The sequence below is a fragment of the Homarus americanus genome, unplaced genomic scaffold, assembly GCF_018991925.1.
Source record: "Homarus americanus isolate GMGI-L3 unplaced genomic scaffold, GMGI_Hamer_2.0 scaffold56333, whole genome shotgun sequence".
NCBI lineage: Eukaryota > Metazoa > Arthropoda > Malacostraca > Decapoda > Nephropidae > Homarus > Homarus americanus.
The window spans coordinates 11106676-11123558 of record NW_024734940.1 but is presented as its reverse complement, the minus strand read 5'-3'; the positions used below and the strand labels follow the sequence as shown (position 1 = coordinate 11123558).

Below are 16883 nucleotides of genomic sequence, written 5' to 3'. Positions count from 1 at the left end.
CCGTCAACCCTCTCACTGTTGCCATCTGTTAGAGGCTCCGGCAACTACCTTAGATTTGCTAATATTAGCAAATAATAATGCTTTCTTTTAAAACTTTTGCATTCCTCTTTTAATTTCAAATTATAAAAATAGTTAATACGTTTAAGCCATATTAAATTTTCAAATAAAAATGCCAGCTAGTAAATATTTTCCACGGTGCCTATATAATATAGAAATAAACTCACAGTAGTCACCAATTTTATCTAGCGCTCCTGGCAGCCAGGAAACATCTAGAAAATTTAACATTACTGTATTGTTCTTTGGCCCGAATTGTTTTAAACAATGCTTCTTTAAACTCATATCAAGTTTAATAATTTTAACATAATTTTTTAAATATGAAATTCAGATATTTTTAGTACGTGTCCCTAGATGCCTAGAGAAGAAGAAATCAATACCTGGGTCATAAATCAAATAATTTTGTTCCAATGAAATCTATCTTGAGATTCTGACTGGGGGATTACTTCTTCCAGGGCAGGGTTGATGCGTGCTGGCACTACAGTATTTGTTATAAATTCATATGCTTTTAATTGTTAATAAATTCAGGATAACCTGGAAGCTTAAATCCAGGCCTAGAGGATGACATGTAAAAATACTGAATAACGAAAAGCTTAATTCTTTCTATTTTTGGAGCTTTTCACGAGGTAAGAAAGGATTTATTGTACTTTTAACCCCTAGAATGCCAAGGGCTCAACAAAATTGTCTAGGGTTAACCAGATTCAAGTCCCAGAAGCCGTTCATAGCAATGAGAGAGTTAAAAGAAAAATCCTCCAGTTGCTGATTAAGGCGTCAAGCACCATGAAGCACTTTTATTTTTTTTATAGCTCAATCATGTAAGTACGGGTTGAGCTTTTAAACTTCGCAATGAAGTGCTTGGATCACCGTTATTTAATACTGCTTAGTGCAAGAATTTCTAAAACTTGAGCTTGCTTTATTGTCACTAAAGTTAATGTGGTTTTATAACATACATATTCTACTGTACAATATAGTACATTAATTCTGTAAAGGTGACAGAGAGGGTTGCCACTTTATTCCTTAAAATATTCCATCAGAAGCCTATCATCCAGAAATCTGTTACACAATACTGTACAGTACTGTACCTACAGAGTAAGATCCTTTACAGGATTTTCTGGATAATTTTAAAGTTTACTTTTATTGTCTTTTAAATATATACTTTGCAATATACTTTACTGCAAACTGCCCAAATGGCTAATAAGCTCAGAAATGGTGAAAAGGTCAATTAAATTTAAATTAAGTTTCAAATCTGATAGCAAGGAAGGAAAAATAAAAATTGAATTTACTGTATACATGAAGTAGATCATTGCCACACTATGTTAATATGACATATAAAATCTAAACCAACATTAACTGTATTTGATTTTACCACCAAGAACAAAATACAGGATTGTAGCACAGGAAAGTAAAGTACAGTAATACAATACTTTTACTTTACTTTTATCCTCTTCGCCACTGATCATTAGCCACTTGGGCAGCCGGTCACGTATCTGTTACGCACTGTTGGCAAGTACAGTACTGGGCATACACTGGCATCTGAATATATTAGAACCTACTCCAGTGTTGGTCAAGTCTGGCCTTGAATGAGTTCACACTCGGTGCCGTCACAACACTCTCTAGCAGATTGTTCCAAGAGTTCACAGTTCTCACTCCAAAAAAGTTTGCCCTCACAGTTTTCTGGACTTGTGGCTTCTTCAACCTTGAGCTGTGTCCCCTTGTGGGGCGGATGTCCACCAGCTCCAGGCATGTACAGTCTCATTCAAGAATCTTCGAAAGTTGCTGGAGACAGCTGGCAACTCAAGACCGTTTGGTTACTATAGTACGTAGTATAATATAATATAAAACAACAAAGCCCAACCATTAAATTAAGCAACGGGGAACTAAGTAACCAATCACCGATCACTTTTATATTTAATCATAAATTTTACTACGTACTATAGTAAACAAACGGCCTTGATTTGCCAGCTGTCTCCAGTAGTGTTTGAAGAATTTTGAACGAGACTGTACATTCGATCGAGTAGTATCCCCTGATATGTTTATAAACTTTGATTAGGTCGCCCCTTGCCCGTCTGTAGTACTGTATAAGCTAGGCAGTTACAGGCGTTCTAATCTCTCTGGGTAACTGGAGTTCCGTAGAGCAGGCACCAGTCTGGTGGCCCTCCATTGGACATTTTCAATCAATTGACAATCTCTAGCATACCTTGGGGACCAGATGGGGTGACAGTACTCCAGACAGGGAAGCACCTCACTCTTGAAGATTGTGACAAGCAACGGACCATCCAGATATCTATATGACCTTCTTATAAGACCCACTAGTTTCGTTACCTGATTCACCTTCTTCTCACAATGGCCCAAGAACTTAAGTTCATTGTCAACATACACACCCAGGTCCTTTTCACATTCGGTCTCAATTACAGTAATGCAGTTTCTTTGTCCCGTTGGGACATATGATATGCTTCCTTACTGTTGGTGAGACCCAGGTGCAGCCTCTTACACTTCGTGACATTGAATCTTAGCAGCCATTTCTTAGACCATTCTTGAAGCTCAAAGAGATCTTTCTGTAGCTCTTCACAGTCTGTTTGGTTCTTAATTTCCCTAAATAACTTGGTATTGTCCGCAAACATTTGTATGGAGAAGTGTATAGCTTCTGGGGTACACTGTCGAAAGCCTTGGCAAAATCTAGGTATATTTTGTCGATATTTCCGCTTTGTTCAAGAATGAGTCAACATCCAGTACCTTGAGTAATTGTGTTAATCAGGAGCGCCCCGGCATAAATCTGTGTTGGCAATCCTTTACAAGGTTGTTTCGTAGTAGATATTCCATCATGACAACTCTTATGGTGCTCTCAAGTACTTTACACACTATGCTGGTCAGGCTCACTAGCCTATAATTACTCGTGGAACGTAGGGATTGCTAGGTTGTCTTTGAGCCTGCATTCTTCTGTTATCAGTGTATTGAGCTTGTGTTTTCTTAATATCTTGGCAGTTTGTAATAGTTTGGCAACAATGATGCTGTTAGGTTTATTGATTACTTGAACTCTTTGTTGCACCCTATGTCCTATGTTTCACTGTCTGTACTGTACACTGAAATATTTGTACAGTATGTATTTGCATATGTACAAGATTAACCAAAGTAAATTATTAAAGGTATTATGGTAATACACCCCAAAAAATTCCAAAAAGCTTGTTCTGGTGTTGAAACATGCCACAAAAAAACAGGCTACAATACCAGTTAATCTATCATAAAAAAAAAAATCCTCTTTGATAAATGACTAGCATACTTATTCCTGCTAAATAGCAAATCAATGTTGGATTTTATTATAATTTAGTAACAATTGTTGTGTACTGTATATGATTACGTGGTTACATGATGTCTATGTCTTAAATTCATAATTGTTTCAGTGTTGTTTCTCAGCTACAGCATGAGGAAAATAAACTTTGCTACTTGACAGGTGTATTGATATTGAAAAGTGGTATAGTATTAATCAAGGTCTGTTCCTTTATGGGTATCAAGGAACTATTCATCCTCTCTTTCCACCTTTCTACAGTACAGTACCAATACTGTACCATAGCAGGGACATTAGGTTATAATCAATTGTATGGCTGTGAAACTCTTACTGTAATACCGTATTGTCATATGTTGTTAAATTTAACCATTTTCTGTTTTGGTATTCCCATCCTTTTAATTATGACCTTGAAATACTTGTGGGCTAATCAGCAGTTGGTGGCACCCATTGTTTATCTGTTAAAGTGAAGTGACTGTCCAGGAATAAAATAGTATTGTTCTCCACACAAGAGTAATCTGCAGGGGTGTCTTTACATTTTTTTATATTAGTTACTTATTGTGGAACGAAGAATCCACCAATACTGTATACAGTATTATAATGATGTAATATCAAGTACTGTACTGTACTAATAATACATAGTAATATTAGAATGTTGACATGTTGTAATATAGAGTACTGTATAGAGTATTATGTAAATTCTGATCCACTATACTGTACAGTACTCAAAATTAGTAGCTTAAGATCATTTCTACATGTAAACTGCTATATCATACCCATGAAATGCCACTCAGGATGGTTATAAAGAATTTAACTTGGACTTCCCATGGGAAGGTTTACTTTATCCTCTTCACCACTGCTGATTGGCTTATTAGCTGCTTAGGTGGTCAGTTACGTCTCTGTTACGCATTGTTAGCAAACACTGGGCATGGACTGGTTCCCGGATGTATCTGTACCTGCACCAGTGTTGGTCAAGTCTGGTTTTGAATGAGCTCACAATCGATGCCGTCACAACACTTTGGCAGATTGTTCCAAGAGTTCACAACCTGCCAGCTCCAGATATAGTCACTCGACTAACAAGCTGATCAGTGGTGAAGGGGATAAAAGTAAAAGTGTAAAAGTACTGTATGGATATCCTCTGAGGTGTTTATAGACTTCTATTAAGTCACCCCATGCCTGCCTATAGTATAAGCTATGCAATTGCAGGTATTCTTATCTCTCAGGGTGGCTCTCCTTTGGATGTTTCAATAAACAGAGTCTCTAGCATTTTTCAGGGACCAGATGGGGGTGACAATATAATGGGGAAGCACCTCATTCTTTAAGAGCATTGTGAGGTCCTGACGGTTTTATGAACTTGTGGTTTCTTCAACCTTAGATTGTACTTTAGGTATGAACACTTGACTGAGTAATGTCTTCTGAAGTGTTTAAAAACTTCTATTAAGTCTTGTTTGATAGTTCATTTCAGGTTAAGTGTTGGATCCTTCATTATTCCATTATGGTGGATTTTGGTAATGTTTTATCCTCTGCCTCCTAACCTGTGCAGATGATACTTGTACATACTAGTTAATTTTATATGTTATAATATGTCATCTCTGCTAAATGCTTGTTGTTAGCCAAGATTTTTGGTTGTGAATTATGAAAGCACTAGATCTATCCAGTATGATTTTTCTGACCTGTTCATAGCTGAATCTACTCTTGCTTTGGAGGTTGAGTCTTGCCAGTCCTGGATACTTTGTAACATGTCCCCATCTCTCTGTTTTCACTGTACGGGGTGTCTCTGCTGAATAAAATTGTCTGTCATTAGCCAAACAAAGTACTGAAAGTGGCATCCAGTAGTGAATGGGTTAACCTAGAAGTAAAGGATTGATCCTGAAAGCTCTTTTTTTTTGGGGGGGGGGCACAGCTAGCCCTCTTGTGTACCCTCTTTATAGTTTTTTGTCTTGTTTGTTAAGAGATGATACCCTTTCATTATCCAGATCATGGTTTCTTGCAGATTCACAGATGGAAGAGTGCTTGCATGGCAATTGCTGATTGGATGGATACCAGCTAAAAGCTGACTTCCAGCCTTTCTCTCCCCTTTCCATCCATTTCAGGGTGAGAGGGCAACAACTACACTTGCTCAACTTGTTTGAAGCTAGGTGTGCAGTGGGAAAGTTGCCCTGTAGTACAAGAACAATCTGGACATAAGCTTTGTCAAAAAAAAGGATTTCAGCCCTGTAGCTACCAGTTGTCCTAAATAGTCCCACAGTTTTCATCATAATTTTTGTGGCTTGGAAAGGCACTTCACACCGAATCTAAATTGTATGAGTTAGCCCCAAATCTTCTAAAGTCCTGCCAAATTATTTATTCTTGTAATTCATATATAAGCATGTTCATGTTCTGTATTGGTTGGGGAATTCAACAAAATAGTCATCTATAATGTCTGAACTGTGTATGTTTCACTATTTTCAGATACAAGTACTGTACGGTAGAATTTTAGATGAACATTAGGTATGGGACTGCAGGAAATTGTCACAGTCTTAGAGACTTACAGAGGACGGGAGAAAACCTTGCGCACAGTACAATATGGTTTACTCCTTTTAACTCCACTAGCTAAGGAAAATACCAGGTAAGGTTAAGTTTTAATTTTGAATTATATTTAGCTTGTATAGAGGGGAAGCTGCATGCATTACTATGTTGATAAAATTGGTCCCCATTATTTGTCTCCACTTGATTTGTTGTTTCACATAATTGTTGCTCATAAGTAGCAGAAAAACTTGTCATTATTCTTTGTTTACATTCCACCTTTTTGTTGTTCAGTCTACTTGCCATGATAGAGTAATAAGTCAAAACAAGTATACTGTGCTACTTCTAGTTTTTTATTTACGAAGGATTTTCTAGTAACATACAGTAACCTGTATTTGCATTATTTAGTATGGATACTGTACTTCTGGGTGGTACACCTGCTGTCAAGCATGACACATCAGCAATGCCAGGATCCATCTGTGAGATATTTGGGAGTTTTTATATCTTGTGGGTCTCTTACTTGTCTACTCAGTCATGAAATGGGATTTGTTACTTCACTCCTCCATTTCTCAATACAGTACATACCTGTATTTTTAAGGCATTTTTTTCTTTTAATCAGTTTAAATACTCAGAATTTACTTTCATTTGCATAACCACACATATGCAGACATGAAAGCCTGTTGTCATGAAACATTTGCAAGAGAAAATCTGTTACACCTGTACAGTATATATTTTCTCAAATTAAAACAGCTGAAATATTGTATGATTTTGCAGAAGTCATCTTTTAATTAAATTACATCCCTTTTGGCTTTCTTTTAGAACTGCACTTCAGACTGTCAGTTCACAATTTGGTATGGCTAGAGTCATCTTGAGACTGTTTGATGATCTTCCTATGCTTCAGTATTCCTGGTCTTGCATCAGAAGCACCAAGGTTTGTTCATGTTTTTGACTGCCTGCCATTAGTACAGCAGACAAGTATTGTAGAGGACTCATCTTTCCACTTTTCCCTCCATAATGCTTATATATATATATATATATATATATATATATATATATATATATATATATATATATATATATATATATATATATATATATATATATATATATATATATATATATATATATATATATATATATATATATATATATATATATATATATACAGTGACCCCTAGTTTAACGAAATTTCGGTTAACGAACTGCCTTCCATAAGGATCTTCAATTCGGTTAACGAACAAAAATTCGGTTAACGAATTTCTTACGAACCGACCTCAACATGTTTTCGCTTGCACTGGCCGGGCAACCAGCTTTAGTATCAGTCCACCAATACATTAATCGGTTCTAGGGCTTAAATTCCTAACTATTTTAGTAAATATCAAGAAGTTTATACTATTCAATAATTTTAAAAGTTTAATATTAAATTTTTTAGTCATTTTAACAATTATTGAACATAATTGAAGGTAAAGTGACTAGTTTAATGCGCAGCATCCAGCCTCTTAACACAGCAAACAGGCGTTAGTCTCTCTGTTTTCACTGGAGGTAATATCTTGCTTGAGACTCTCTTCAACTAAACGCTTTTTTTCTGTGTTTCCAAGCAAATTATTGGTCATTTTGAAATATATTTTACATATTGACAATATATAATGCAGTACAGTGTTGATTTAAAGAAAATAATCTTGAAATACACCAAGAGAACTAAAATTTTATGGGTGAAATGGTGCCATGGGGTGACTTCTCTTCCACCCCAATGCCTTCTCTTCTTCCTTCTCCTCCACCCCCATTGTAATTCCCATCATCATCATCATCATCCAGGAGCCTTCTACATACACACCTCAAAGTAAGTGAAATTTTCTACCATTTTTGTTGAATTTAGGAAATTTTCGGTGAGCTGGAACCAATTACCCAAAAACCCATTGAAACAATGGTTTCGGTTAACGAACGTTTCGGTTAACGAACGACCTTCTGGAACGGATTGAGTTCGTTAACCGAGGGGTCACTGTATATATATATATATATATATATATATATATATATATATATATATATATATATATATATATATATATATATATATATATATATATATATATATATATATATATATATATATATATATATATATATATATATATATATATATATTTCATGTAAATCCACAATGAAAACGTGGAGAGGATAAATCTTGATAAAATCACACGGGAAAATGGAAACAACGGAGTACCTTAGCTTTCGTCTTTATTCAAGACATCTTCAGAGGCAACTGAAGATGTCTTGAATAAAGACGAAAGCTAAGGTACTCCGTTGTTTCCATTTTCCCGTGTGATTTTATCAAAATATATATATATATATATATATATATATATATATATATATATATATATATATATATATATATATATATATATATATATATATATATATATATATATATATATATATATATATACAGTGACCCCTCGTTTAACGAACACCTCGGTTAACGTAATTTCGATTAACGAACTGCCTTCCATAAGGATCTTCAATTCGTTTAACGAAAAAAATTTCGCTTAACGAACTTCTTACGAACCGACCTCAACATGTTTTCGCTTGCACTGACCGGGCAACCAGCTTTAGTATCAGTCCACCAATACATTAATCGGTTCTAGGGCTTAAATTCCTTACTATTTTTGTAAATATCAAGAAGTTTATACTATTCAATAATTTTAAAAGTTTAATATTCAATTTTTTAGTCATTTTAACAATTATTGAACGAAATTGAAGGTAAAGTGACTAGTTTAATGCGCGGCATCCAGCCTCTTAACACAGCAAACAGGCGTCAGTCTCTCTCTGTTTTCACTGGAGGTAACATCTTGCTTGAGACTCTCTTCAACTAAATGCTTTTTTTCTGTGTTTCCAAGCAAATTATTGGTCATTTTGAAATATATTTTATATATTGACAATATATAATGCAGTGCAGCATTGATTTAAAGAAAATAATCTTGAATTAAACCAGAGAGCTAAAATTTTATGGGTGAAATGGCACCATGGGGTGACTTCTCTTCCACCCCAATGCCTTCTCTTCTTCCTTCCCCTCCACCCCCATTCTAAATCCCATCATCATCATCATCATCCAGGAGCCTTCTACATACACACCTCAAAGTAAGTGAACTTTTCTACCATTTTTGTTGAATTTAGGAAATTTTCGGTGAGCTGGAACCAATTACCCAAAAACCCATTGAAACAATGGTTTGGTTAACGAACGTTTCGTTATGAACGACCTTCTGAACGGATTGAGTTCGTTAACCGAGGGGCCACTGTATATATATATATATATATATATATATATATATATATATATATATATATATATATATATATATATATATATATATATATATATATATATATATATATATATATATATATATATATATATATATATATATATATATATACAGTTGTACCCCACTTAACGCGGTCAATTGAACCCAGAGGGTCCCGCGCTAAGTGAAATCCGCGTTAAGTGAACAACAGAACATATGGGATTAATTCCAATAGAACCCAGCCCGACCCCCAAACTCCACTTTTTGACGACACATAACTATGTTGTAGTAAAAATTCTATCTTAACTTTATGATGGTATGAAAAAACAAGTAATATAGAAGAGGTTAGGTTAGGAAAGATAAAGGTTAACATAGGAAAAATAAAGAATAGGTTAAAAAACGAAAAATTTTGTGGAACACTTACGGTAGTAGAAGAGATGGGTCGGCATACGGGGATGGAGGCTGGTTCCGAGGCAGAGGGCAGATTACTGGCCCTCAGGTGAATCACCATTACTAGGTGAATCAACATCACTGTCACTTACAGTTGTCAGGGCTTCCCTGACAAATCCCTCAAAGTCAACTTCACTTTCACTATCACTGGCTTGGGCTGGCTGTGGTGGGTTGCGGGCGAAGAACTCGGTTATGCTTTGCTGACGGCTGGTGTTGATGTTGTCGTGATACACCTTGATGTACGGCTCCATAGCCTGCACCAGTCGGGTATGGAAGACTTCATAGCGTTCATCGTCATTGTCGCGGGAAAGGACGGACTTAATTTTTTCTGTAAACTCTATGACACACTTAATATCACTATGACTTAAACTAGGTTCTTCGGAGAATGACGCACCTTCTTCCTCCTCTTCACTGGCGTGTTCTTCTTCCAACATCTCGTCGGCAGTCACTTCAGGATCTTTGATCACCTCCAGGATGTCTTCGTTGGTGGTCTCGGAGAAGCCTTCAGCTGTAATATTGAGCGCAGCTTCTCTGGCAAGGTCCACTGCTACTGCAACAGTCTGAACCTCACCAGTCACAGGTTCACTCCTCCTCTCACCTGGTATGCCATGCAACACATGTCTCCATGCGTGACGAATCGTAGCAATAGTCAGCAGATCCCATGCCTCCACCAAGAAGTCTACAGCTTGTTTAACGTTAAACTTCTTCCAAAATTGTTTGACGAGAAGTTCTTGAGTCGCCGCCTCTTGTTCCTTGTCCTCGTCGCTTTTGCTCTCGCTGTCGGTGTCACCCAGCTTACGCAACTCATCCTTGGTGTTGGTAGAGTCGTTCAGGAGCTTGAACTTCTTTGCAGAGTACGCAGCTTTCACATTGCAGATCAACTCCTGGTCCATGGGCTGGATTAATGACGTAGTGTTGGGAGGAAGGAAGACCACTTTTACGTTGGGGTGACGATCCATAAGTAGGGGCGAGTGTCCAGGTGCGTTGTCAAGGAGCAACAAAATGTTGAATGGAACATTCTGTTGCTCGCAGAATTTCTTCACGTCAGGAACAAAACAGTTGTCAAACCAGAAGAGGGACAGAGAAGAGGACATCCACGCCTTACGTGCGGTTAGCCAGTGGACATTAAGCTTGTTCATGTCCATATTCTTGTAGGCGTGCGGCTTGCGGGCTGTGTGAATCACCGATAACTTTGGTTTACAGGTACCGGAGGCATTGGTGGTAAACAGGGCGGTGATGCGTTCCTTCTGCAACTTCCGACCCCTTACCTTGCTGGCAGACTGGACAACGAAGGTCTTGGAAGGTAACTTTTTCCAGAAAAGACCAGATTCGTCCATGTTAAACACCTGGTCGTCGGTGTACTGTCCTTCCTCCATAATCTCACGTAAGAACGGAGGAAAATCTCTAGCCGCCACACGGTCAGCACTCGCTTCCTCACCACCAATGTTGATGTTGGTGATCTTGTTCCTCTTCTTAAACCTATGCAGCCAACCAGAGGAAGCATTGAAGGGTTTGGGCTCTGCAATTCCCAGTTTACGTGTCACTGCTGCGTATAGCTCACGTGCGTACTCCTGCACTGAGCGCGTGTCCACCGCCATGTTGCGTCGCGCCTGACGCACCAAATAACTCACCAGCAAATTTTCCACTTTTGCCAGCACCCTGTTCTGGCAATACCTGATAGATGAAGCACCTGCAGACTTTGTGATTTTCATGTGCTCTTTGATCTTGGCTGCATCCTTCTTGATCGTACGAATCGTAGATTCGTTGACGCCATGCTGGCGCGCGAGATCAACTTGCCGTCTTCCTTTCTCCAAATCTTGAACAATTTGGTACTTCACCTCGTAGCTTAATGAACGTCGTGTCTTCTTTGGCTTAGTGCCGCTGGGTCCAGGTAAGGAAAGGTCTCTCTCTGGTGGCGGTGGTGGTCCGGCGGAAGCCATTTTACGGAACAATGGATGCGCGTTAACACGGGGTGGCCTTGAGGGATGAAACTGCCGCGGCTAGGTCAAGCGTCGTCTCTCCTCCCTCCCTCCCTCCCTCCCTCCCCCGGGGTGGTCACGTCATAATACTTTAAGCCAATTACAGCTAGCAGCAGAGGGGGGTAGGGATGCATGGCCAATCACAGTCCGATACGTCATATGACGTCAGTGATAACGCAACAAAGACACACACTGCGCAACCTTACCGCGCCGCTTGCCCAAGCGGAGGAAGGAGGAGGGAGAGGCGATGAGCGCAGGCAGGCAGGCGGGCGGGTGGCGCTAGGGGCAAATCTAAAAATAGCGTCTCGAGCCGGACACTCACCGCGTATATGTGGAAAAAATCCGTGTTAAGTGAAAGTTCAGCTCTGGCAATGCACCGCGTATACGGTAAAATGCGCTAAGTGAAACCGCGTTAGGCGGGGTAATACTGTATATATGTATATATATATATATATATATATATATATATATATATATATATATATATATATATATATATATATATATATATATATATATATATATATATATATATATATATATATATACAGTGACCCCTCGTTTACTTGAACACCTCGGTTAACGTAATTTCGATTAACGAACTGCCTTCCATAAGGATCTTTGGTCGGTTAGAAAAAAATTCGGTTAACGAAGTTCTTACAGACGAAACCTCAACATGTTTTAAACACTGACCGAGACAACCAGCTTTAATCAGTCCGCCAATACATTAACGGTTCTAGGGCTTAAATTCCTTACTATTTTAGTAAATATCAAAGAAGTTTATACTATTCAATAATTTTAAAGTTTAATATTCAATTTTTAGTCATTTTAACAATTATTGAACATAATTGAAGGTAAGTGATTAGTTTAATGCCGCATCCAGCCTCTTAACACAGCAAACAGGAGTTAGTCTCTCTCTGTTTTCACTGGAGGTAACATCTTGCTTGAGACTCTCTTCAACTAAACGCTTTTTCTGTGTTTCCAAACAAATTATTGGTCATTTTGAAATATATTTTACATAATGACAATATATAATGCAGTGCAGTGTTGATTTAAAAGTAATCCTGAATTACACCAAGAGAGAGCTAAGAATTTTATGAGTGAAATGGCGCCATGGGTGACTTCTCTTCCCACCCCAATGCCTTATCTTCTTCCTTCTCCTCCACATTCTTGTCCATCCATCATCATCATCATCCTCATCATCATCATCATCATCATCATCATCATCATCCAGGAGCCTTCTACATACACACCTCAAAGTAAGTGAACTTTTCTACCATTTTTGTTGAATTTAAGAAATTTCGATGAGCTGGAACCAATTACCCAAAACCCATTGAAACAATGGTTTCGGTTAACGAACTTTTCGGTTATGAGCGACCTTCTGGAGCAGTTGAGTTAGATTGGAGGGTCACTGTATATATATATATATACTGTATATATATATACTGTGTATATATATATATATATATAGGAGGATCACTGTATATATATATATATAATATATATATATAATATATATATATATATATATATATATATATATATATATATATATATATATATATAATAATATAATACACACTCGACCTACGACCACCCAAACCACCTCCTCAGTTGTACCAAAATGTTGTCAAATTACGTACTTTCAAGTCCCAGCGTTAGTGATTAAGCTGTGTACGGACAAAATTTTTTATTGTAATTCACTTTAAAATGGTGAGAAGAAAAAAGACACCCATTTTAGATTTTTTATGTATTATTTAAGCATTTTCGACTTACAACCTGTATATAATACTTGTACTGTTATTAGTGAGTGACCTATGAGATCCAAATCGATAAAACATTGCCTGGTGGAGTTTATCCTTTGCTGTAGGCACAATGTGTTTCATTTGTAAAATATTATTTAATATCCTTAAACATTTACATTGCATGAAGTTGTTGAAACAAAGTCTTGATCTGTAACTACACCAAACAACTTCACATGTTTTGTTAGATTCTGTTGGCATCATGCTCAGTACTGAGAGGTAGAAAGTTGGCAGGGTATTTTTTTATGCCTGAATTATGCCTAAAACAAATTATGTTTCATGTATGTTGTTGAATGTACCAAAATAACATGGGCAAAATTGGGACTGGAGTTGACCTTTAATAGAAAGTGCAAAGATGGATAAATGTGCAAATATTTATATGTAATGTTATAAAGAGTGTATGGAATATTATACTTTTAATATGGAAATTATCTTGTTGAATATGGATGAATGGAGTGATAAATAGAGGATAACTTGTAATTCATAATAATTTTATTTTAGGGTAAAGACACATTTCTGAGGTGTCTGGAGCTGACAAACATTGCAGTGGACCAGCTGTACTTTCCTTTGGAACACATTGCCTGGGCTCGTGACATGAAAGTACTTAAGGGAAATTCTGCATCACTTTGGCATGCATCCCTACTGCTATGGGGACTTTCACTTGTTTTAACAATAGTAAGGTGAGTTAATAATTGATAAGGAGAATCTAGTCAAGTGGAGGATAGGTGTTCTAGTCCGGGTACATCGCTAAATTAAAAGCATAACATCTCATTGTAGAAAAAGCAAGGAAAGAGAAGATATCTTCAAAGCAGTTAACTTTTCTAATAAGATTGGAAAAAAGACTAAAATTTCTAATTTGTTTACTTGGTTGACAAGAAGTCTGTGATTGAGTTATACTGTACCAATAGTGTGTCAATTATTGTTACCTAATTGCTCAGGAATTTCTGATTTGTAAAATTTCTGATTCAAGAAACTATTATTATTGCAGGTTTACCTCAATTTAGGGAAGAGTTTGATTCCTGAAAAACCTCTCATAAGTCAAAATTTGTAAATTGAAACACATTTTTTCATAGATTTCTGTTATAAAAGCTAAGATACATTCAATAAAAGTCCCTAAAACATCTTTAAATCCCACAAAAAAATTTAATGTAATTTTGTGTAAACAACGATTATAAGCCAATAATAAACAAATTATATACCTTTACTTCCAACAAACCCCCAAAAAATGGATTGCCACTTACAGCAGAGTTAACTCAATTCATACCTGTATAATAATGTTGTTGTGTTTCATCATGTTTAGATACTTCTGCTTGTGTGTAGCCTTGCTGAGGCTCTTCCTGAGGCACTACCTGGGAAGGTCTCCCACGGTTACTAAGCTACTCATGTAGTATCATTATGATCCTGACCAATATCAGTGCCCAGTTTCTTTCACTATTTTCAGGTTGACTAATGTTACACACTACAGGTATTGTATATTACTAAATACAATCTTTGCTTCAAGCTTCAGTATATTAATTTCAGGTCTCTACGTCACATTTATTCGATGAAGCAACAAACGAAAGAGAATACGACTGAAGAAAGGTAAGAAAATTATCTGAGCCACAGAGTACTGTACACTCAGAGTTCCTGTTAACCCCTTCACTACTGAATGCCATGTTTAATATTTTATTTGACTAATGTCAGACAATTTATTCAGCAAAGAGAGACCCCCATACACAAGAGGTTAAGTAGAAAAAGGATCATTGTTAATTTAAGTAATATATTATGCCATTAACATCTTTTAGGATACAAATTTGTAAGTTTATATTTATATATTTTAATTACCAATTTCATGTAGTATTCATTATACAGCACTATATAGTATTTCTAAGTCTCTCTTATTCTCTGTCTGCCTGTTTATGTCCGTTGCTTTTTCTGTCATACACTGGACCCTGGCATAAACTAGCATAGCAACTTGGTGGGTCATAGAGTATAATTTTTTTTTTATGATCACACTTAATAAGTTGAAGATTTAGAAAAATTAAGGAATAAAATACTATCCACTAACAGTAAAATTTCTTCAGGTAGAGTAGCAATTTTTTTAAATGTAGAAAGAAATACAGTTCCTCCCCTACTTACGACCTACTCGACTTACGACCACCACACTTATGACCTGCCTCAGTCGTACCAAAATTTGGTCAAATTACGTATTTTCGAGTCCCAAAGTCAGTACACAGACACAATTTTCGTTTGTAATTCACTTTAAAATGGCTGGCAAGCTTAAAAGTGAGTGTTTGTGGTGCTGAGAAGAAAAAGAGACACCCATTTTAGATTTTCTATGTATTATTTAAGCATTTCCGACTTACGACCTGGATGTCGGTCCCTAACCCCGTCGTAAGTCGGGGAGGAGCTACTATGTGATAAAGTACTGCAAGGAGTGTTAATGATTCATATGAGTTCTAGGGTGTAAAAAGAGATGATTATGAGCAATCATCATCATCATCAACATTTTTATGGCACATTCTTCCCTTGCTATCATGTTTACATCCTAGAAACTTTCAGTCTGATTTCCTGAGAAATATGTAATCAATCTGGACTTTTGTGCCACCTAACTCATATGCAACTACTGTATATCCATGGCATCCCCAAACTCAAGTACAGTACTATTCTTTCTTCCATATTCCTTGTAGTACCATTGCCTTTTCCACCATGCACACCTTCACCAACCCTCAGTGTGTATACCAGCATAATTATCTGTGTAGGCCACTACCCATGAAGGTACTGTACTATGATTCTCATTACCCAGGTTCAGCATTACACACATCAACTCATACCAGAATTTGCCTTTTCTTCCTTTTTTAGCCCAACCTGTGAAACCTAGAATTTTGCAGAAGTGGTGTGAGGGTGAGGCATAATCTATACTGTATGATGCATAATCCTGACTTGGATATAGAATGGGAGGATAAAGCAATAAAAGTACAGTATTCTGAGTCACGTTCTTGGAATCTGTGACTAGGGTGTAATAAGCAAGAATTGCAATTGCATATGACTAATTTTTATTTGAAACTGGTTTGATAGATATGAAGAAACTTTTACTTTTTTCCCTTAGGGACAGAGTTGATGCAATGTATAAAGCAGAGCTGTTAACAGTGATCATGCAAGCAGCAAATCTTCTTAATGCCTTAAACTGGATGCCACGTAGGCCATGGACTAAGCCTTTCTAACGTAACGCAGGTAAGGTTACAGTGTGCCTGGAGGCCTTGGCATCTGCCTTTTCCTTTGTGGCAAATAATGACAGTCCCAAATACTATTTCCTCTTCACTGATATAGTAACACAGGTGATGAAAAACAACAAAATAGGAATGAATACTATAGGAGATTAATAAAAAAACTAATTGGAATATATATATATATATATATATATATATATATATATATATATATATATATATATATATATATATATATATATATATATATATATATATATATATACATACAATTACCCCCTTAGCATAATTGAACCCAG

At 36.7% G+C, this 16883-nt stretch overlaps 1 protein-coding gene across 7 annotated transcripts; it reads left to right on the top strand.

Moving 5' to 3' along the window:
- The first annotated feature begins 289 nt into the window (after window positions 1-289).
- LOC121870641 (peroxisomal membrane protein 11C-like) lies at window positions 290-16638 on the top strand. 7 transcript variants are annotated; one of them, XM_042372507.1, is made up of 7 exons: window positions 3750-3847; window positions 5328-5428; window positions 5786-5942; window positions 6659-6770; window positions 13877-14055; window positions 14897-14956; window positions 16464-16638. In XM_042372507.1, the coding sequence occupies exons 3-7, from the start codon at window positions 5827-5829 to the stop codon at window positions 16576-16578; spliced, it is 582 nt and encodes a 193-aa protein (XP_042228441.1). In that variant the 5' UTR covers window positions 3750-3847; window positions 5328-5428; window positions 5786-5826; the 3' UTR covers window positions 16579-16638. The 7 variants fall into 7 exon arrangements, with proteins under 7 accessions (XP_042228439.1, XP_042228440.1, XP_042228438.1 ...); XM_042372503.1 differs by having other exon boundaries at window positions 5328-5472; window positions 16464-16637; XM_042372505.1 differs by lacking the exons at window positions 3750-3847; window positions 5328-5428 and adding an exon at window positions 290-680 and having other exon boundaries at window positions 16464-16637.
- Window positions 16639-16883: the final 245 nt, after the last annotated feature.

Bases quoted from the DNA above. Each gene is read 5' to 3' on its own strand.
- LOC121870641 (XM_042372507.1), top strand. From the start codon at position 5,827: ATGGGACTGCAGGAAATTGTCACAGTCTTAGAGACTTACAGAGGACGG. The intron at 5,943-6,658 runs GTAAGGTTAAGT...GCTTTCTTTTAG, and splicing joins CTAGCTAAGGAAAATACCAG to AACTGCACTTCAGACTGTCA. The intron at 6,771-13,876 runs GTTTGTTCATGT...ATTTTATTTTAG, and splicing joins CTTGCATCAGAAGCACCAAG to GGTAAAGACACATTTCTGAG.